General features: G+C 40.8%; 1 protein-coding gene across 1 annotated transcript; it reads right to left on the bottom strand.

Moving 5' to 3' along the window:
* Positions 1 to 13,250: 13,250 nt before the first annotated feature.
* On the bottom strand, positions 13,251 to 15,235 carry LOC147630613 (cytochrome P450 78A4-like). Its single transcript, XM_086810021.1, has 2 exons — positions 14,195 to 15,235; positions 13,251 to 14,076 (listed from the first exon to the last, which is right to left on the bottom strand). Exons 1-2 carry the CDS (start codon positions 15,110 to 15,112, stop codon positions 13,450 to 13,452), a joined length of 1,545 nt encoding a protein of 514 aa, XP_086666147.1. The 5' UTR covers positions 15,113 to 15,235; the 3' UTR covers positions 13,251 to 13,449.
* Positions 15,236 to 21,866: the final 6,631 nt, after the last annotated feature.

Raw genomic sequence — 21,866 nt, 5'->3', positions numbered from 1 at the left:
ATTTTGGGATCTGTTAGGAAAATGCATGATGGTTTTCTTAGATGACATTTTGATATATAGTAAAACTTTGGCTGAGCATGAGAATCATCTTAAAGAGGTTCTAGGAAAGCTTAGGAAGGAGAAACTGAATTGTAAATTATCTAAGTGTGATTTCTTGAAGAAGGAATTGTTATACTTGGGTCATAAGATCTCTAAAGATGGCTTAAGTATAGATTTGGATCCAATCCAAAAGGTTTTGGAATGGCCAGTTCTGCATAAGTACGGTCAAATAGTTAAGATCTTTCTTAGGTTTCATGGTGTTTCTTCAAAAATTTGTTAAGGATTATTCGAAGTTGATAGTACCTTTTACCAACCTTCTTAAGGGTAAAAATAAAGTCTTATTCTTCGATTGAGTGGAATGAGAGGCTACAGGGAACTTTCGATACTTTGAAAAATAAAGTTTAAGATGCTCCTGTGTTAGCCTCACCGGATCCTACTAGGCCTTACATCATGTTGAGACTGATGCTAGTGATTTTGCAGTAGTAGGCGCAACTTTGTTCTAGGATGGGAAGCCTATGGCCTTTGAGAGTAAGAAACTCAATGATACACAGACCAGGTACCCAATTCAGGAGAAAGAGTTGTCTGCGATCATTTATGCTTTAAAGGCATGTAGACAAAATCTCTACGGGTCTCAGTTTATGGTCTTAACAGATCACTAGTCGTTGCAGTACATTTGTGATCAACCATACTTGAAAGGTAGAAAGCTGTATAGGACTTTGATTTCATGATTAAATATAGGAAAGCTAGCTTGAATCGCATTGCTAATGCGTTGAGTTAAATTGGTGAGGTTAATGAACTTAGCTTCACACAAATTACCTCTAACTTGTACGATTTACTCAAGGGAAAATGCAGTACAGATATTTTCTTCAAAAAGTATTGCAATTTGGCAAAATTAGGGTCCAACTCTGAGGTATATCAAAACCTGGTGAATCAAGGAAAAGCCAACCAATTTTTTATTTGAAATGGTCTCTTATTCCAAAATGATAAGGTTTGCATGGCGGATGTGCAGGAAATTAGGCTCAGGATCCTCTTTGTGAGTGCCATGATACACCATGGGCAGGACATCCTAGCATACAACGAACCTTGGCTTTGGTTAGAAGGAAATTTTACTGGCAAAAAATGAAAGATTTTATTCAGAGTTATTAGACCGATGTCTTTGATGTCAGATAAACAAGGCTAAACGCCTTAAATTTGTTTGGTTATTACATCCTTTTGATATTCCGTCTCGAAAGTGGGAAAGTATTTCCATGGATTTCATAACGGGACTTCCACGTACCTGTAGGGGTCACGACACCATTTGGGTAGTCATGGATAGATTGACAAAGATGGCTAGCTTTTTACCCACAAAGACAATAGTCAAAGCATTGAAATTGGCTTAGCAAATTGTCAAGCAACTGTTTAGACTGTATGGTCTACCTTCTGATATTGTGAGTGATTGGGACTCTAAATTCACAACTCATTTTTGGCAGGAAGTTTTCAAGAAATTGGAAACTACTTTGAGTATAAGTTCCTCTGATCACCTGAAGTCTGGGGAAAACAGAGCGTGTGAATCAAATTTGAGAGGATATGCTTCATGCGTATATCTTTGGAAAACCATCGATTTGGAAAAAGTATCTTCCAAAAATGATGGAATTTTCCTATAACAGTTCTAAGTATACGACTACCGGTTATAGTCCATTTATGCCTATGTGTGGGTATCAAACCCAGGGCACCTATTGATGTCGGTCTTAAGGACATTGAGTTTGATGCATCAAGGGTTTTTTTGCATGATATGCAGGAAATGCAAACCCAAGCTCAGGATTCTATCAGGAGTGCTCAAGATAGAGCATGTTATGCTGATATGGGATGCTCACCTTGGTCTTTTGAGCTAGGAGTGTTGGTTTATTTTAAAGTTCCTAAAGAATCTCAGACTTTATCAACAAGAAAGTGCCCAAATTATCTCCTAGATATTGTGTTCCATTCTAAGTTGTATGTCGGATTGGCATGGTTGCGTATGAGCTAAAACTACCTCCACATGTCAAAGTTCATCCACTCTTTCACGTCAGTAGCTTGAAAGAGAAGCTTGGAGGTGAGGATAACAAAGTTACTTCAGGAACTCGTTGAGGTTGAGGATTTATCCTATGTTCCACATGAACCTAAGGTACTTGAATTTAGGGAAAGGAAACTTCATCGATTAATCCTTGAGGGAAAAATTAAGTGGAAAGATAGGGAAATCAAGGAGTCGACTTGGGAGTCAGTTGAGAATGTTCAGTGCAAGTTTCCTTCTTTTCATTGTAAGAGAAATGTTTTAAGAGAGGGGAAGTATGTTATGTGCACATCCTATTATGTGCATATACTAGGAGGCTAACCCAGCCTAGGCATATGATCATGGGAGCATGGCAACATGCTCTAGTGGGACAAGGATTAGACCCAACCTTGCATTGGGGTTAGGGTCAAGCAACCAAGGGTCACACATGGAAATCGAGAGTCAAGAGTCACTTGAGAGCTCTCCATATATAATAGGGACATGGGGAACTCTCAAGGGATGTTCTCTTGTGTAAAGCATAGTATCTACTCTCTTGCCATTTTAAGCTAGAGCTATGTGCTATTAGATTGAAGACACACCTTTTGGTGGTATGGGACACCAAGGTTAGGTATGTAGTTCTTCATTACTTTAATGTGTGCACCCTTGGGCTCGGGTGGTCGGGTGGATGAGTATATTCCTAGATTATGTGTGTTTATGCATAGTGATTAGCTAGAGAGATCTATGGGGTTTTAACAAGTCCTGACAATGGTATCCGAGCTTTGGGGGCCACTCAAGGAGAGATTTTTGAGAAAAAACTCAAAAATAGTTTTTCACTCAATTATTTGGAGCAAAGAAGGTAAAAGATTCGATTTTTTGGCAAATATTAAAGCTTCAAACAAAGGAGGACTACTTGCACGAGAAGGCTACAGAATTGGGTCACTCTCAAAAAATTGATGGTGAAGTGAAAGGTTGATTTCCATACCATTGGGCAATATCACAAATACCTTAGCCATTGGATAATACCTATTCTCCACCACCTTTTTCAAAACCATAAAACTACTTCTAAAACCACCTTTTGATTCCCTCCTCCTCTCAAAAATATAAGCATATGGATGGAATAAGCAAGGCTTGAGGATTGATCTCCTAATCTCAGAATTTCAGTAGCTTCACAATCCAGGAAATCCATATTGGATAGTGTGGAAGAATTCACAATTTTTTTTCCATAAATAATTCCATCCTTCCTCCTTTCCTTCTCTGCATGCTACAACCATCTAAATTTTCTCCCTCTTGCTAATTATGCTAGCCATCTTTCTTTCATAAGATTTGCCAAGCTCAAACAAAGCTTTAACTATTCAAAGTTTTTTTAAATAAATAAATTATGCACTTTCTTTTCCATTTGTGCACTGCCTGTGCCTAGAAATTTCTCTCTCTATCTACCTACATTTGGCCATTGTCGGCTACCTTTTTTCCTCTCTCCCTTTCTTCCCCCCCTCCCCCCCCCTCTCTCTCTCTCTCTCTCTCTCTCTCTCTCCCTAATTTGCTATTCGCTCTAAATCGTTGACAGTTATTTTTCTCCCTCTTTTAACTGTTTGTGCTAAACGTTGCCCAACGTTTAAAGAGCTTATGCTTTTTATAACAAAAGCTTTAAAGGCTCTAGTCTTCAAAAGCTTAAAAGATTTATGTTGTGAAGCTTTGAAAGCCTATAAGCTAAGCTTAAAAATTTTATATTTTAAAAAGCATAAAAGTTTACATTCAAAAGCTTTATACTCTAAAAAGCTTTACAAGCTTTATTATTCCAAACCTATCCAAACTTTCTAAGATTACACTCTAAAGGGCTATGATTTAAAAAGCTTTAAATCTTGAAAACCTCTACATCCCAAATATTTTCAATTTTTAAAAGGTTTAAAACCTTATCTTTAGCCAAGTTTATATATTTAAAAAGGTTTGTAATTTTCCCATAAAGTTTCAAAAGGCTCGCTTCTTAAAAATTAAACATCAAGGGTTACAATTAAGAGAAGGTCTTCAAAGGCTTTATCAAAGGTTATGTTTTACTAACACAATCAAGGGTTTCAAGTGCAATACACTATCAAGCTCCAAAGGTGCCTCCTTGTAGAGACAACCAATGATATACTGCTTAAACCTGCTCTTCCCAAAGAAAAGAAACTCATAGAATATGAAAACCTTCCAAAGAAAATCAAGAAGGATTACCCCACCGTGTGTTAGAGAAATAGAGAATCTCACAAGCCCAAGAGCTTATGTGAGGAAGCTATAGGGCTGAACTATAGCCAATGTTAGATCAAGTGGTGGAGTACAAACCACAAACTATGCCAGAGCATATCTCCGGCCCTATCCCAAAGCCAATTATAGAGCTAGTGAGGGATCCTTAGAGTTTGTCCAAGGCCTTAGATAGACCTATAATCATTCATAAGAGGTCGCACAAATAGAACCAACTCTAGAGCCTCTGCTTCTAGAAACAATTCGACTAGAATTTGAAATGCTAGATGTGATGAAGGATGGCTCAATAGTAGGTGAAAATTGGCCTTCCATGGGTCATCATAGTCACCATAATATTTTCTCCGATGTGATAGATGATGAATTCATTTTGACCCCATTAGAGTCACCACCTCCGAGGGAAGGATTAGTGTACATCCCCTACACATTGGCAGGTCCTAGCACACCTCAGAGTGGGTACAATCTAAGTGAGAATAAATTTTAGGTGAGGGACATAGCAGGCCTCACAAGTTCTCTTTTACAAGGAAATTCTTAACTTTGGAGATACTTATCTGATTGGATGAATGGGAATCTAAGAGATCTCCCATAACTAAACCAAAATTAGAGGATGAGTTATGCCAGAGTGAGTGCTCTCCTTTCATACCCAAGACAAAAGGACAACCAAAAGTTCCCATGAACAAGCTGGGGCACTACTTTGAAAGTAATGAAATGAACACTATGTTACATATCATGATTTGTTTATAAAAGAACGATAGTCTCTATAATCTTGGATTGTAGTTTTAGTGTCAGCATAATCACCAAGGATTGTTGGGAGGCCTAGTGGGAAAGCCCACCACTTGTAGGCACAAGCCATTGGTCAAGCTTATCGTCAACAAGGACACATTTGAACCTTTTGGCATCTTTCAAGATGCAAAGATCAAGACCTTTGGACTAAGCTTCCACCACACATTCAATATGGTGGATTTTTAGAGAAGAGGGTCACACAACATGATCCTTGAAAAGCCTTACATGAGAGATGCAAGGTTGGTTCACGATTAGGAAATCAATCACATTTATATATGCAAGAGCAACTAGTCCTTGAAAATAAACTTAAAAATAGGGAAGACTCATCTCATGGGGCAAGGCATTGTTGCCTTCACAAAGAGCAAGAGACAACCTCTGGATTGCTTTAGTTGATATTTTCAGAGCATGCAATGCAGAAAATCACACCATGTTGACTAACATCTACATAGCTTGTAATAAGATATTGGATGATGAAGATGAGGACAAAGAATATGGGCCTCTCCTTTAGCCGACCGACTCTAAGGACTAGATATACATTCTTGCAAACATGAACACTCTTCCACAGAAGCTTGGGACAAGGTTTACATGAAGGTTTGCGTGATTGGATAGCTGTCTGGGAAATATCTAGACGAGCAAGGCAAAGAGGACCAAACCTGATAACCCCCCTAGATATCCAACAAAAAATGGAGCTACACTCTCCCAACACCCCAAAGGAGAAGGCACTAGTAGATAGGAATGTGTGTTTTGGATCTTTCTGACAAATGTGGCGCTGCAATGATGGAGTGCTGATGATGTATACACACACAAATGTTAAACAAGCTTTGTGCTAAATGACAAAAGAGCGAGATGACACTACAACAAAACCAAGCGAAGCAAGATATAATGTGCAATGTGCCTTATATATTGGATTTGATGTGCGTGTGCTTGATTTACAAAGCAAATTTATGCAGCTTTTATATGAGAAAAAGAGAGTGATCTTATCTAGCCGCTTTTTGCTTTTCTTTTGGCGTCGAGTGGAGCCTTGCGCGTTTGCCGATGATGCCTTCGCGAGAGAGGTGCCCTCACTCATGACAAAGCTTTGAATTTGAATTTACAAACAATTTGCGGTGGGTTTTGCCAACACATGACTATGTGAGTGTGTGAGTGCAAAGCTATGCTATTGTTTGTCGTTGAGAATTGCACATGCTTCTTTATTACAAATATCTTCTCCTCTACCACTTCCCTCTTCACATGCAAGGAAAAGAAACAATGTTATTATGCTTTTTTTCCCCCTTTTTCCCCTGGGTCAAGTGAAAGCGGGAACAGCCCCTTTTCAATGACACTTTTTTTTAAAGAAAAGCTTAAAAGAAATATATAATATGAAGTTCATTTCCCTGCAATGCAGCCGAGATGAATCATTCTCTTTCTCCCCTTCACTCTTCTGCTTCTAGACACCAGAATGAGCACACCTCTCTCTCCTTTTGCGTGTGCGTGGGAGTGTGCGACTTCCTCTCCTTCTTCTCACAATCTTGGCGCGACAGGCTATAGTCGTGACTAGCAAGCCTTGCTTCACTTCTCTTGCTCACAGCACAAGGGCCGGCAAAGAAAATGGCTGCACTCTCTCTTTCTTCAAGCGCACGTGTGCAGGCTGGCGACGCTTCGAGTGCGTGCTGGCGGCATTTCGAATATACCTGCTCGTCATTTTTTCCTCCACCAAGGTTAAGGTTTACACCTTTAATTGCTAAGTGGCCAAGCTAGTTGTCCCGTGCACACTTGCGGCCCCCAAGCATGGCTCCCAAGCTCACATACCTTCATCTTCATTGCCTACAAAATGTGCCCGCTCCCAAGACCAAAGTCCAAGTGAAGGTAACACATGGCGGCACATTCAGACAAATACATATAGAGGTGGAAAAAAAAATGCAACAGTGGCATCCTGCGGCGTCCTGCTAGTGTGAATCCAGAATCTCCGGTTAGACTAGTGCCTTATCCATTGGGCTATAGGATCATGAGCAAATCTCACAAGCCACACACATCTCATAGTGCATTTGGTGGATGAGATTGCTATATGCAGTACTATACATGCACAATGGTTGTTCTTCCTCGAGGGCTTCATGAAGACCTTGAAGGGTTTCGTGAGACAAAATGCAAGACCCGAAGGTAGCATGGCCGAGGGTTGGTTGATACACTTGTATATATTTCTGCGTTTCTTGTTGATGTGGATAGCTCTCTCCCATGACTATGGAGAGATGATGAAGACCTAAGGATGACCTCTATTGTGCCTCAAGTGAAAGGACGCAACAAAGTAATAGACACGGAGTTGCTTAATAATATCAACCTCTATTGCATGCTTAATAGTGATGTGATGAAAAGATGGGTGACAAGATACGAGGATGCGAAGGCAAGAAGGCAAGAAGAAAGGGTGCTCTTTCGTACACACCACGGATCTCGTGTGCCATACCCTCAGTATCTAAGAGCACTTCCAAAGGATATTCATGTGGATTGGCTACTTGACAAAATGGAGAAAGCAGAGAAAGATGAGGGGATGCATATCACAATGGAAGAATGGGAGTATGCTAGGGGATGCATGAGCAAGGTCGGTATATAGAATGTTATGCATAAGTTAGGAGCTTTCAATAATTTAGATTGCTTATTTAATTGATTTTGTCTTGGTGTAGTGCACTATGTTCAATGCTATATGGTGTCAGGGCAAGCATTTTCGAACACAACGGATTGATGATAAGAGAAACATACAAGATTGCAGCATCATTGCTAGCTTTGAGGGAGCCAATGGAGCCATGGATGATTATTGTGGCATAATCCAAGATATTATTTAGCTTGACTTTCGACGCTTCTTTGTGTATGTTTTGGATGTAAAGTGGTTTAAGGACATGGTGGAAAGAGGCTCTAATGCAACAATCAAACGCCATGCAAGTGGCTTTGTAACTATTGACTCCACAAAGTTTTGGCAAAGTAAGAAGGACACACTAGTACTACCGCAACAATGTGAACATGTACTGTACACACACATAAAAGTACTCACTTTTAAATATTTGATATCTTCGATGCAAGGAAAATAACATGATTGTATTTGTGTTTGAATTAGGTTGTCTATCAACCAATGGTGGATAATAACAGATGGTGGCATGTCATACCTATTATGCCACGTTCCAAAGTGATGTATAGTACATTTACGAATATGGAGCGTATGGAGGATGATCATGGCCATGGAGGTGATGATGACCGTGATACCAGAGAGGAGGATGATCATGAGATAGGAGATATAGATATTGAGGCCATTACCCACCGTGAGGATGAGCCTACCATTGGTAATGCTGATTTCGATGAGCACATGAGTAGCACAAGTAGTAGTGGGTTGAATGTATTTGTAGATCTAAACACTTGTTTGGATTTTGAAGTAGATAGTTTGGCAAGGGTTGATCTCATTGAGGATGAGATTGAACCGTAGCCCATCATTGATATTGGCTAAACTATTTTACATATTGTCTCATTCTCCTCACCTCACTTATTTTTTGTATATGTGGGTTTGCAAAAAAGCATTGATGTTTTTGTAAAAATTATGTGCTTTGGTAATCATGGGCAATTTTTGGAAAGCAGTGATGTACACCAATTTTTGGAAAGCAGTGATTTACCAGCCTACACCAAAATCTCACTTTTTGTACTCCCTGTTTTGCATCTAAATACGCGTCTAATTCTCTGTGTAGACGCACTAATAGACGCCCTAATACACGCGTAAATAGACGCGCTAATACACGCATAAATAGATGCGTAGTTAGATGCAGTGTTAGATTCTCAGTGTAGATGCCCTAATAGATGCGTCAATACACGCGCTATTAGACGCGCTCTTAGACGCGCCTGTAATTTCTCTATTCAAGCAACATTTATAGACGCACTTGCTATTTTGCGCATCTATCAAGTGCATCTATAGTTACTTTGCGTTGTTGTGTACACCATTATAAAGGAATCCAAGTGAGCATTCATAGGAGTATTCATATATACAACATGTCCTTAGTAGTAGCATGGAATGTGTAGCCTCAAAGCCACACAGATGGAGGACAAGTGCAAAAATGCATAGCCCAGTTGGGCAATAGATCCCATACCTTTGAAAAATAGAGGGTTTCATGTAGCCACCTTACGTTCCCTTGCCACGTGAATATATAGAAGACATGCTCAGGATGGCATTTGAAATGGAAAGGGGGGTTTTAACCAACGTAGCATCTAAAGGGTCAAAGTTGGGAAAACCTGAGCCAATCCACATTTCAAAGACAATGAATAAATTTGATGGAACTCGAGATCTCATTTAATATACCAATCAAATTTGCAAAGCCATTAGATGGATTGATAATCCCTCCAAGATCTGTTCATGTTCATGCAAAGCAGGCAAGTGGTTTAGATCACTAAACCCACTTGAAAAGGCTATCTACAAGGTCTTGAGATACACTTGTACTGTCTTACCGAGTGGAGAAGAACCAAATGTCTTCATATGAGATGTAGCATCTGCAAAAGAATGGATGATCTATCTCTCATTCATTAATTTATGATCGGTCTTAAGAGTAAAATGCTTCACAACCATCTCTACATGTCTAGAAACTACATCTTTGATGAGTTCTATCTCACGAGGCAATAGACCCGGTAGATAACCTATAAGAGAAAGATGTAGAAATGATCCACTTGAATCAAGAGATAGGAGATACATCATCTAAATCTTCATCGTTAGAGCCAAGGGTTCCCACCCCAAGCTATTTATGAAAAATCGCCTAATTGGGAGCACATCATATACTAATACATTTATGGTCTTGGGGGCTTGGGGATGTGGTTTTTATATATATATAAATTTTAGGTGCTCTCTCTCTTTCTCTCTCTCTCTCTCTCTCTCTCTCTCTCTCTCTCTCTCTCTCTCTCTTAGAAAAAGAAAGATGGAACGCTAAGACTCTATGTGGACTACAGAGGTCTCAATCAGCTGACAGTTAAGAATAAGTATCCTATCCCCAGAATTGATGAGCTTCTAGACAGGCTAAGTGGAGCCCAGATCTTCACAAAGATAGATCTCAAATCAGGGTATTATTAGATCAGGATTAATGAGCAAGATATCCCAAAAACACCCATCATTGATCAATACTCGGTATGGGCATTATGAATTCACTGTCATGCCGTTTGGATTGACAAATGCCCCAGCTACATTCAATCGCTTAATGCATGACAATCTCAGAGAATACTTGGATGATTTCTTTCTTGTTTTCTTTGATGATATTCTGATCTACTCTAAGAATGCAGCTGACCACCCGTGAAGCTCATGTCAGAAAAGTTTTTGAGATTCTAAGGAAGCACCAACTCTTTACAAAAAAGAGCAAATGCACTTTCTCTGCCAACCATGTTGAATACTTGGGCTTTCTGGTATCCAAAGATGGAATTTTCCCAGACTCCGCAAAAGTCCAAGCAGTCATAGATTGGCCTAAACCAAAGACAGTGAAAGAAGTCAGAGGATTCTTGGGATTGATTCGTTATGGTACAGAATTTTTATACCAAAGTATGCTCTCATAGCTTCCCCCCTGACTAATCTTCTCAAGAAGAATATCCCGTTTCAATGGTATGCCAGGTGCCAGAGTGTTTTTGATAAGCTGAAGACCGCCAATCCCGTTCTGAAGCTGCCAGATTTCTCTCTACCCTTTGAGGTAGTAACTGATGCCACTGGTTTTGTCCTGGGAGGTGCACTCATGCAGGAAGGTCATGCAGTGGCCTATGAATCCCGAAAACTCAGAATGCATGAGAGGAATTATGTTGTTCACGACCTGGAACTACTTTCCATAGTATATGCTCTAAAGTTGTGGAGAAATTACCTACTGGGTCAAAGATTCACTTTGATGACAGATCATCAGAGCTTAAAGTGGATTTTCACTCAGAAGGATCTCAACATGCGCCAAAGAAGGTGGATGTAGACCCTGCAAGAATTTGATTTTGAAATCAAGTACCGCCCAGACAAAGAAAATGTGGTAGCATATGCTCTCAGCAGAAAAGCCTCCTTGCTTACAATTACACTTGGATATTTCTAGAGGATACTGAGGTATATAAAGTCCACTCTACACCATAGACTTTTCTATGAGGCTAGGGTACGATAGGTATAGGTACATGTATATATATGCATATATTATGTTGGTAGTGTATCAGACAACAGATTTACAAGTCGCTTGATGATTTCTTTGAGAGTGTTATTATTAGCTAGTGCAACAAGAGGTAATCGATGGTTGCTTTGTCAAGTATAGACAGGGGCAGTGCTATGGCAACATCATATGAGGTAGCTTGGCTATAGAAGCTATTAGGTATGGGAAAGCCCATTGTTAGGGATACTGTCATTTATTGTGACGACATGAGTAGCATAAAGTTAGTGAGTAACCGAATGCATCATGCTAGGATGTAGCACATTAAGATGCATTGCATTTTGTGAGGGAGAAGGTTCTAAGAGGTTATGTGGATTTGGTGCATATCAATATAGATGATTATGTTGCTGACATCTCAGGAACGCGTTGGGCACATAGAAGCTCTACAAGTTTAAGAGCTTACTTGGAGCATAAGGCATGAAGTTCAACTCGAGGGGGAGTGTTGAGATATTGAGCTTACTAGTATAAATATCGGTGACATGCTAGGATTATAGCTTCACACTACACCAGCAGCATGGTTGATGAGATTATGGATAATATGCCACGAATACATGTTTTACACGCTATGTGACACCACTTCAAAAGTTGTATTAGAGCTATGGCATAGTTATAGCACCAAGTCCTTTAGTCGAGTTCACAATATGGACCAACATTTGCACATTTTAGTAGGAGGACATGTCTCTTTTGCTATACCACTAGGGAAAAATGCTCCACAATACACCCAACAACAAGTGCACACTGTGCAAGAAGGAATCTTGCTCTTTAGAAGCCCATTATAGAAACACCTTTACCACAAAACCAACTTCTAGTTCTTCTTTGTTTAGATGAGGAACAAGGAACATAAGGAGGGGTAAGGAGCCAGTGTCAGTTCATCACAAAGGGATCTAAGCGAGCATTCACATGAGCCCATGATAGAAGTACCTTTACATGGAGCCAGTTTTAGAGTGACTACAACATCAAAAAGAAATCCAAGTGAGAGCATTCATAGGAGTATTCATATATACAACATGTCCTTAGTAGCATGGAATGTGTAGCCTCAAAGCCACATAGATGTAGGACAAGTGCAAAAATGCATAGCCCAACCCAAGTTGGGCAAGAGATCCCATACCTTGAAAAATAGAGGGTTTCATGTAGCCAGCTTACGTTCCCTTGCCACGTGAATATATAGAAGACTTGTTCAGGATGGCATTTGAAATGGAAAGGGGGGTTGTAACCAACATAGCATCTAAAGGGTCAGAGTTGGGAAAACCTAAGCCAATCCACATTTCAAAGACGATGAACAAATTTGATGGAACTCCAGATCTCATTTAATATACCAATCAAATTTGCAAAGCCATTAGATGGATTGATAATCCCTCCAAGATCTGTTCATGTTCATTTAGACGTTGCCTTGAATGCAAAGCAGGCAAGTGGTTTAGATCACTTAACCCACTTGAAAAGGCTAGCTACAAGGTCCTGAGATACACTTGTACTGTCTTACCCAGTGGAGCAGAACTAAGTGTCTTCATATGAGATGTAGCATCTGCAAAAGAATGAATGATCTATCTCTCATTCATCAATTTATGAACGGTCTTAAGAGTAAAATGCTTCACAACCATCTCTACATGTCTAGGCATTACATCTTTGATGAGTGCTATCTCACGAGGCAATAGACCCGGTAGATAACCTATAAGAGAAAGATGTAGAAATGATCCACTTGAATCAAGAGAAAGGAGATACATCATCTAAATCTTCATCGTTAGAGCCAAGGGTTCCCAACCAACACTAGCTAGAGTCCTAGTATTACACCCCAAGCTATTTATGAAAACGGCCTAATTGGGAGCACATCATATACTAAGACATTTATGGTCTTGGGGGCTTGGGGATGTGGTTTTTATATATATATAAATTCTAGGTGCTCTCTCTCTCTCTCTCTCTCTCTCTCTCTCTCTCTCTTACTCTTAGCTAGTCTAAACAAAACAAGAAAATACATGGAAATCAATACTTGAGAAATTCGTACCGTAATGATGCCCATCACACTGGATTTCTTTCCATAAGAATTTAAAATAAACTCAACAAGAATTTCACACGGGATTTCTTTCCATAAGAGTTACAGTTATTATATATCTTTAGATTTTCGATGAGAAAATTCAAGTACAGGACGAAGTTACAAAAGAGGTAACTCTCTCTCATGTAACTCTCTCTCACACGGTAGTTTTTAAGTTAATACACTCTAGTTGTTATTATATATTATTATTATCATGCCGGGTGCTGCCTATCCGTGAAATGAGCCGAAAGAGGTACCGCCATTTCGCAGGAAAGCTTCAGCAGCTCCGTGAGTTCCACAGGGTGGCACTCGTCTCCGGAGAGGTGAAATCGTTGCACGATCTTAGCGACCCAGAGGTGAACTGTTGCCAAGGCGAGGGTCTTGCCGGGGCAAACTCTTGCGCCCGCACCGAAGGGAGCCAAGCGCAGGTCAATCCCCCTCACATCCAGGTTCTCCCCGCCTTCCCTAGGCAGGAACCGCTCTGGCGCGAACTTGTCGGGTTCGGACCAAATGGCGGGATCATGCGTGATTGCCCACATGTTCACCATAGCCGTGGTTCCGGCAGGGACGTGATGGCCGGCAACCTCCACGTCGTGAATGGCGAGCCTTGCCCACGACAGCAAAGGCCCAGGCGGATGTAGGCGCAGACATTCTTTCACAACTGCTTGCAGGTAAGGCATGCTGGCCACATCGGCATCGCGGACGGTGCCACCCTCTATCCCCACGATGGCCACCACTTCAGTATGCAGCTTTGCCTGCACGGTAGGATTCAGAACGAGCTCGGCAAGGATCCACTCTGTAAGGATGGCCATGGTATCTGTGCCTCGGAAAATCATCTCCTGTTGTCACAATATGGCCAAACAGGCGTCAGCAACCAAAAATTAGTACTTCACGTAAATGTGAGGAGTTAGGAGAGCACAGTAAGGTAGAACATGGCAATTATTATTTGCGACTCACCCAAAGAATTGATACCATATCGGAATCAGCCAATTTTTCCACCCCTTCCAAACCGAGGAGCACATCCACAAAGTCGCATGAATCACTCGTGTTGCGAGTGACAGCACCGGCAATATTGCTGCTCCTGTGCTCGTCTATTATTTTCTGCACGAACGCGTACACTCGCGACACTAGCTCGTCACAGCGCTGTCGGATGCGCAAGGGGTCGACACACTCGAAAGCTGCAGGCAAGTGGTCCGCCATGTTGAAGGCTCCCAGCAGCTCGAAGCCTTCCCGCACCATGCTTTGCACCTCCGCAGCCTCGGCGCTGCTATGCTCGGAGAATGCGTAACGCCTGCCGAACACGGTGGCCAGGATGTTGTTGAGGGCTGCATGCTGCAAGTAAGGGCGCACCTTCTGCACGGAGCTATCATGGACGTGAGAGGCTATGGCTTCTAGCATGATGGATGCCTCGAGCTGGCGTGTACGCTCCTGAGCTGCAATGCGACTTGGGGAAAAGAGGTGCGAGGCGGCAAGGCGGCGGAGGCTGCGCCAGTGATCGCCGTAGGGCGCGAATCCGACGGCGCGCCCGAAGAGGAGCTGCTGCGCGGACTGGGTGAGAGGGCGTTCTGCGAAGGCGGGGCTACATAGGATGTCGCGGGCAACGCTAGGCTGACTGGAGACGACAACGCGTGTGAACCCCAAACTTACAGCCATCAGAGAGCGAGCATTGTGGCTGGATGCGAGGACCGCAAGGCGGCGGTGGGCGGTGTAGCTACAAGTGCCGGCGAATGAGAGGAGGGAACCCAGTATTGGGAGGCCACGTGGACCTGGAATGGGAGGTAGGCCGCGGGAGGCAGGCTTGCAGAAGAAGTTCCTCCTCCCCCAGGCTGGGCCGCCAGGGTACGCCCAGCTCAGGAGGGCCACGAGAAGCCACATTACAAAGAACGCGAGGACAAAGAGAGCGGAGGAAAACAGCCTGGGAGCGGAGCAAGTAGAGAGGAAGTGGAGGAGGACGGTGTGATCAAGGTGGGTGCATGTGGCGGAGAAGAGTTCAAGAGCCATCTTCAAATTTGCACTGCCTTTGATGCGCAGGTGCGTTTAAAAAGAACTCGATAAACTAGCCTTAGCAAATCATTATTACCTACTTATCTAGACTATGATTTAAAAATCATTAGTTGGCTATTATCTAGACTATGACGTTAATATTCCCCGAGTTTCACTTTATAAGCAACGAAGATAAACATGATTTCAACTTTTCCTTTAATAAATGTTGGACATGTCCTTGAAAATTTTATCCAAGTTGCGCACGTCCATACTTTTAAAAACCTCTTCAAAGTTCAAATAGAATAAGAAAGGCTAAAAGGTAAAAATTCCATCGTTTTAAGGCGTACACGGAGTTTTTGACTACTTGGCATGTGGTTTTCATTATTAATCCAATAGATAGATGTTACAAGATGCATGATAGTAGATCTTATAGTAGGGTGGATATGTATAGCCTCATACCGACCCTAGCACAAGGCCATGCATCAGATATGTACAAAATGCTTCTAGTTGAAAACTTGGGACCTCAAGAGGGATTCGATTGTGAGGGCACCTTCACATGGAGGTGAGGCGATGGGATATTTAGGCGATCATGACTATTTCGACCCTCTCCTTAGCATAGAGAACGGGATGTGCTTTACATGATTATTTGGATTGTAGTGTGCTTATTATAGCACAATCTTTAAGTGAGCTTCTTATTGAAGGCAACCAAAGCTAGCTATATCTAGAAGGAGGTTGCCTTCCTCCTTTGTAAATTATGATGTTCGTGGCATGCCTTTTGCTAACTTTTCTTACCATTTGATGTCTTGCGTGTCAAATCATGTTGAGCTTGACATCTCAACATAGAGAGCTATATCCGTGCATGATGGCACTCTATGCTTGCATAGAGCTCATAGAAAGCCCTCTATGCTCTATGGCATGCATAGAGATCTATATCCATAGAGCTCATAGAGAGCCCTATATGCATGCATAGGATGCCCTATACATGCATAGAGCTCATAGAGATCTCTATGTATGCATAGAGAGCTACGTTTGTGGGATGAGAGCACTCTACGCATGCATAGAGCTCATAGAGAGCTCTATACATGCATGAGAGTACTCTAAGGTCTCTCTGAATGCATAGAGAGCTCTCATGCATTTGGTAGAGATTGGGCTCTCTATGATCTCTGTATTGCATAAGGTAAGAGCCCTTATAAGATCATATTAGGGAGTGGGAAAAGTGCCACTATTTAGAATTCCTAAGGTGAAACCCCTTATGCATAGAGCTCTCATGAATTTGGTAGAACACACTATGCATAGAGCTCAAAGAGAGCTATATGCATAAGGTAAGAGCCCTTATGCATAGAGCTCTCATTCATTTGGTAGAACACTCTATGCACACATACAGAGCTATATCCATAAGGTAGTTCCCTCTATGCATCCATAGAGAGCTATATCCATAAGGCAGTTCCCTCTATCCATGCATAGAGGGAATAGAGAGCTCTCATGCATGTGAAAAAATTCATTAGTCCCATAGCACCCAAGGGTGTGGCATTAAAGAAAAGAGCAAAGCTCTTGTGCATGTGGGTGGAAGCATATTAACATGATACAAAAAAGCATATCCATGGACATTACTAACAAGCAACCTTGGGTGCAACTTTTGAATTGTTTTCAATACTAATATTTTCATATACAACTCTCTTTTTCAAAAAAAAAAGAGTTACATGTGGAGTCATTTCCTTAGAGTTGTTTTAAAATTCTTGAATATTCTCCCTCCTTCTCCACTTCCTTTGACAGTTTGGATGACTGTTTGGCTCTCTCTCTCTCTCTCTCTCTCTCTCTCTCTCTCTCTCTCTCTCTCTCTCTCGACATGCATAATTCTCTTTTTCTCCATGCTGCCTTAGATGTGGGGCGGAGGCTATAAGATGCAATGCTGATCTACGCAAATCTCTCTGTCTCTCTGTCTCTCTCTCTCTCTCTCTCTCTCTTCATTTGTTGTGTAATAATATGGAGTGTGAAAGAGGCAAATTTGTAGGGAATAGAGCATTTTTTTACGAAGGTATCATGGACTTGTTTTTCTTCATCTTTGTTTTGATTGTTTGTTGTAATGCATGTTTTCTTTTTATTAAAAGGTATTCAAATAGGAATGCACACATTACATGTTCACTTTTTATTGGAAATTATGTAAATGAGAATGCATAGCATAAGAGTTCCATTGGGGGTGAGGGATTAAAACTCTCTTGCTTTGACTATTTTCTTCGAGCAAGGGTGTAGTCTTGGAGGAGATACTTTTTGCACTTATTAATCTTTACAAAGTGGTGTATTTAATGCGCTTTTTAATCGCTCTTCTTTGCAGGTTTTCAGTTCTCCCAAGCTAGTAGGAGCAGTCCAGGGCCTATGGACCTACACAATCCTGCCATCATGAGGAAATATGAAGCTATAAAGAAGAGAGAACAACGGGCTGAGACAAGTGCAAGAGGGGAGCTGAAAACATAAATGCTTTTGCCATCGATGAAGACACAAAGAGGAGGATTTGTATTGAAACGGTGAAGTTTTTTGTGCCAAGACAACTTGCATGGGGAAGAACGTCAAGCATGAAAATTTTTAGTTGATCATTCAACATCCTTTGGTGCAAGGATTTAAAGAGAAAAAATCACAAGAGGAGGCTAAAGTTCAAGAAACCCTCCTAGACAATGTTCATAACACAACATTGAGTAGGGTGAAGCAGCCCACTACAGGGAAGAGTTATTTTTTAGGCAAAGTACCGTTGTCAATGTTGATGAACTCAACTCAAGACATGCATGTTTCAAAAGTCTCAACAGTCCTTCAAGTTAATAAGCGCACCTTATACTTGGCAAGGTCACGAGCATATTCTCAACTTAATGAGGGAAACAGATTGTTCTCATTGGCTGCATGCTAGAAAGCTACAATGTTTTAGCCAAATCACCATAGAAATAAATAAAAAGGTGTACTCGCTTTGGAAATCAGAGAAAGGTGTGTCTCCCAACAACAAGAAGGATGTTTACCGAATGAGAGATCAATTAAAGAGCTACATCAAGCACCCAATGCATCTTCTTGATGAGCCTTAGGTATGACCTCAAAAATCAGTGCTAATTAGCATAAGACCTATATTACCAGTGCTAATTACCAGCATATGACCAATGCTAACTAGCATAAGACCTACAACTTTGAGTGCTAACAAGATTTTGTAGCGCCTATAACTTTGAATGCTAATTAGCACTTGCAGCTTTGAGTGCTAACAAGATTTTGTAGCGCCTGTAGCTTTGAATTGTAGCTTTGAATGCTAATTAGCAGCTGTAGCTTTAAGTGCTAAGTAACACTTATAGCTATGAGTGCTATAAGTGTAACTAGCACCTATATCTTTGAGTAGTAACACCTTTAGCTTTGAGTGTGCTAGTACATGCACCTCTGAGTGCTAACTAGCACATGCATCTTTGAGTTCTAACTAGCACCTATAGCTCTGATGAGTACTAACTAGCACATAGCAGTGAGTGCTAGCTAGCACCTCTACAACTCTTAAAGAAAACTAGCACCAAGAGGTAGCTAGCATCTGCATCTTTTAGTGCTAACTAGTACTTAAAGCTTTGAGTGTTAACTAGCACCTAGAGCACTTAGTGTTAACTAGTCTTAGTGCTAACTAGCACCTAGAGCTTTACCTAGCATTTGTGTAGCTTTGAGTGCTAACTAGCACCTGTAGCTTTGAGTGCCAAACTAGCACCTCTACAACTATGAGTGCTAACTAGTATCTACAGATTTGAGTGCTAACTATCACCTACAACTCTGAGTTCTATAGCTCTTAATGCTAACTAGCTCATGTAACCATGAGTGCTAACCAGCACATATAGCTTTCAGTGCTAACTAACATCAATAGATTTGAGTAGCACCTACATCTTTGACTATAGTAACTATCAATTACAGCTTTGAGGTGCTAACTAGCACCTGTAGCTCTGAGTGTGAATGCTTGAGCTTGCTCTTCAACAATAGAAGAAACTTGTGACATTGCATTTATTTAGACACAAGATCTTTTCTCTTCTTGATTCACTACTTGTGTCAAGTGTCTCCACGTATTCAAAAACCTTCATAGTAATAATCTTTCCTTCCTTGATTCTCTCAAGGGGGCAACAAACCAATTTCTTCACACCACACTTTTTGCAAGTTTCCATTAGACACCCCCACTCTGGTGGAAGGCTATCTCAAGCTGTTATGAGCAGATTGCCAACTCCTAAAAGCAATGAAGCTAAATATCCCTAGTTGGTTTCGCCACCTACATAAATTGTGCACTTGTAATGACATGAAGCTCCATGGAGCCCAAAGGATTAAGATCGCATCTAGTTGTAATCATCTTTCAAAAAATATATCTGCACATGATGTTCATAATAGCACATATATTTGTCCTTTAGCTTACGGACAAAAAAAGGCTTAAGTGACTTAAAAGATCATATGTGAAATTTTTACATCTAGATGTTGTGATTTAAATCTATGGAGGAACTCAACTTGCCACCACCACGGTCAACACAGACGATAAATTCTAGTTAGAAAAAAATGCATCACTCAAAATGATGCAAATGTTATTTAGTGCATACATGATTGTAGAAGTGCTAACTAGCCCTTTAAGTTTCACATGCTAGTTAGCACTTAGAGCTACATATGCTAGTTAGCACACTGAGTCTCAGAGTTATAGAGGTGCTAGGTAGGACTCAAATATGCAGGTGCTATCATGCATGGCTACCTTACATGTTGGAAAGGTCTACAATTCAAGGAGTGTATTCTCAAGCTCCCTCTTGATGTGGTTGTGTCGGTAGTGGACTTTGCATAGAACTACACCTTTAAGGAGAAAAATGAGATTCAGATTATGCATTGGCATTCTACACAGGTGAATACTTTTTTGAATCTCCATCTTTGGGTGTGGAAATCTCCTGGCCAAGTACTACTATACGAGCATTCTTCTTAGACACGATTCTCTTCATTGTCCTCTCAAGAGGACAATCATCATCATCGAATGGGATGTTTGGTAGACCAACAAGAACATTAGCAATCACCTTAGTATTTGAGACCACTTTGTTTGCTTTCTTTAGCTCCCATCATGCATTTGCATCCTCCTCCTCTCCCAACTCCTCTTCCATGGCATCCATATTTGGAGCACTCTCTCCAGTACCAACCTGCCCATCATCTTTACCACCCTTTATATTAGGGATAGGCTGAGGTGGTACCGCATATTCTTCTTGACCCACACCCTTCAAGTATTTCTCCTCACCCTTCAAGTATTTCCCCTCACCCTTATCAATTGACCTCTCCTCTTTCTCCAAAGGTGGTAGATTCTCACTTGTGCTATCCTTCTCGTCTCGTGAGCTTGCATAGTATTTGGCGTCTATACCTGTAAAAAAAGGAGAGATTTTAATTTGTAATGCTTTTAATACCCTAAACCAATGCTAACAAGCACTCAAAAACTACTCGTATAAAAACATGTTAATTAGGTAAAGTGATAGTAGCCGACACCTGTAACACTAGACAGACAACTAGTTAACATCCACTAGCACTAGTCAAGTGCTAGTTAACACCCGTTTAATAGTTGATAGACTTCTCGCTTAACATATATTAACAAAAGACAAACATAAAGTGCTAGATAACACTGCTTAAAAGTACATAAATTGCTATTTAACATATTCTAGCACTACTGAAGTGCTAGCCAAACAATGTTAATAGCAAAGAAACTGCTAGTTAACTTGTGCCTAGCACTAGTTAAGTGCTAGTTAACACCACCTATTAACAAAAGGCAGACTACTAGTTAGCATATGATGCTAGCACTAGCAGTTAACATTATTTAATAGTAGACAAAGTGCTAGTTAACATATGCTAGCATTATTAAATCGCTAGTTAACAACTGGTTACATAATGAAGAGTGCTAATTAATACATGTGATGGTTAACTCATAGCAGCTATAAGCATAAGACAAACAACTAGTTAACACCTCAAAACATTTGAGTGCTAGGCTAACACACATGTTAACTATGCAGAGTACTAGTTCACACATGTTAACAATTGCCATACTGCTAACACTTGCTACACTAGGCCAGTGCTAGATAACACCTAGGTACATCATACAGAGTGTAAACTACCACAATATGGTGATAGGTAGCTAAACCCATTTACCCTAACTAGCATTGCTCATGTTAACTAGCACAAATAAAGAATTTCTTATACTAACTAGCACCTTTTAGGATCAGACAAGTGCTAACTAACACCTAATGGGAGTAGGTTGGAACACTTGTTTATACTAATTAACAATAGTTACTACTAATCAACATCTAGAAGTTGGTTGAATAACACTGAAAGTGGTTAAAAGCTATAACATACCCGAGTTTTGTGTGTTTGAAAAACACTAAACGCTAAGCATGGACTTAGCACTTGAATGAATTGTTTGCTTACAACAATTGGGAGCCTTGTATTCGTTCCCCAATGAGCATGCACATGTAAAGCACATCAGGTGGTAACTATGCTTACATGGAAAGATGACTAGCATCAGTGCCTCTTTGTTGTGAAGAGGGAAGCCACATCCACTACAAATGCCATCATGACTGAGAGTTAGCTAGTGTAGCATGCTACTATTTTTGGAGGTGTAGGCATAACAAAATCTTGTTCTCTGCTCTTC

The sequence above is a fragment of the Cibotium barometz genome, chromosome 16 (genome assembly GCF_041138505.1).
Source record: "Cibotium barometz isolate CiBa-2024 chromosome 16, ASM4113850v1, whole genome shotgun sequence".
Lineage (NCBI taxonomy): Eukaryota > Viridiplantae > Streptophyta > Polypodiopsida > Cyatheales > Cibotiaceae > Cibotium > Cibotium barometz.
This window is presented reverse-complemented; position numbering and strand designations above follow the sequence as displayed.

What these genes read in the sequence shown, in the direction of transcription:
- LOC147630613 (XM_086810021.1), bottom strand. Translation starts at nt 15,112, where the DNA reads ATGTGGCTTCTCGTGGCCCTCCTGAGCTGGGCGTACCCTGGCGGCCCA. An exon ending in ATATGGTATCAATTCTTTGG is followed by an intron (nt 14,077 to 14,194) that starts GTGAGTCGCAAA and finishes TTGTGACAACAG; the next exon opens with GAGATGATTTTCCGAGGCAC.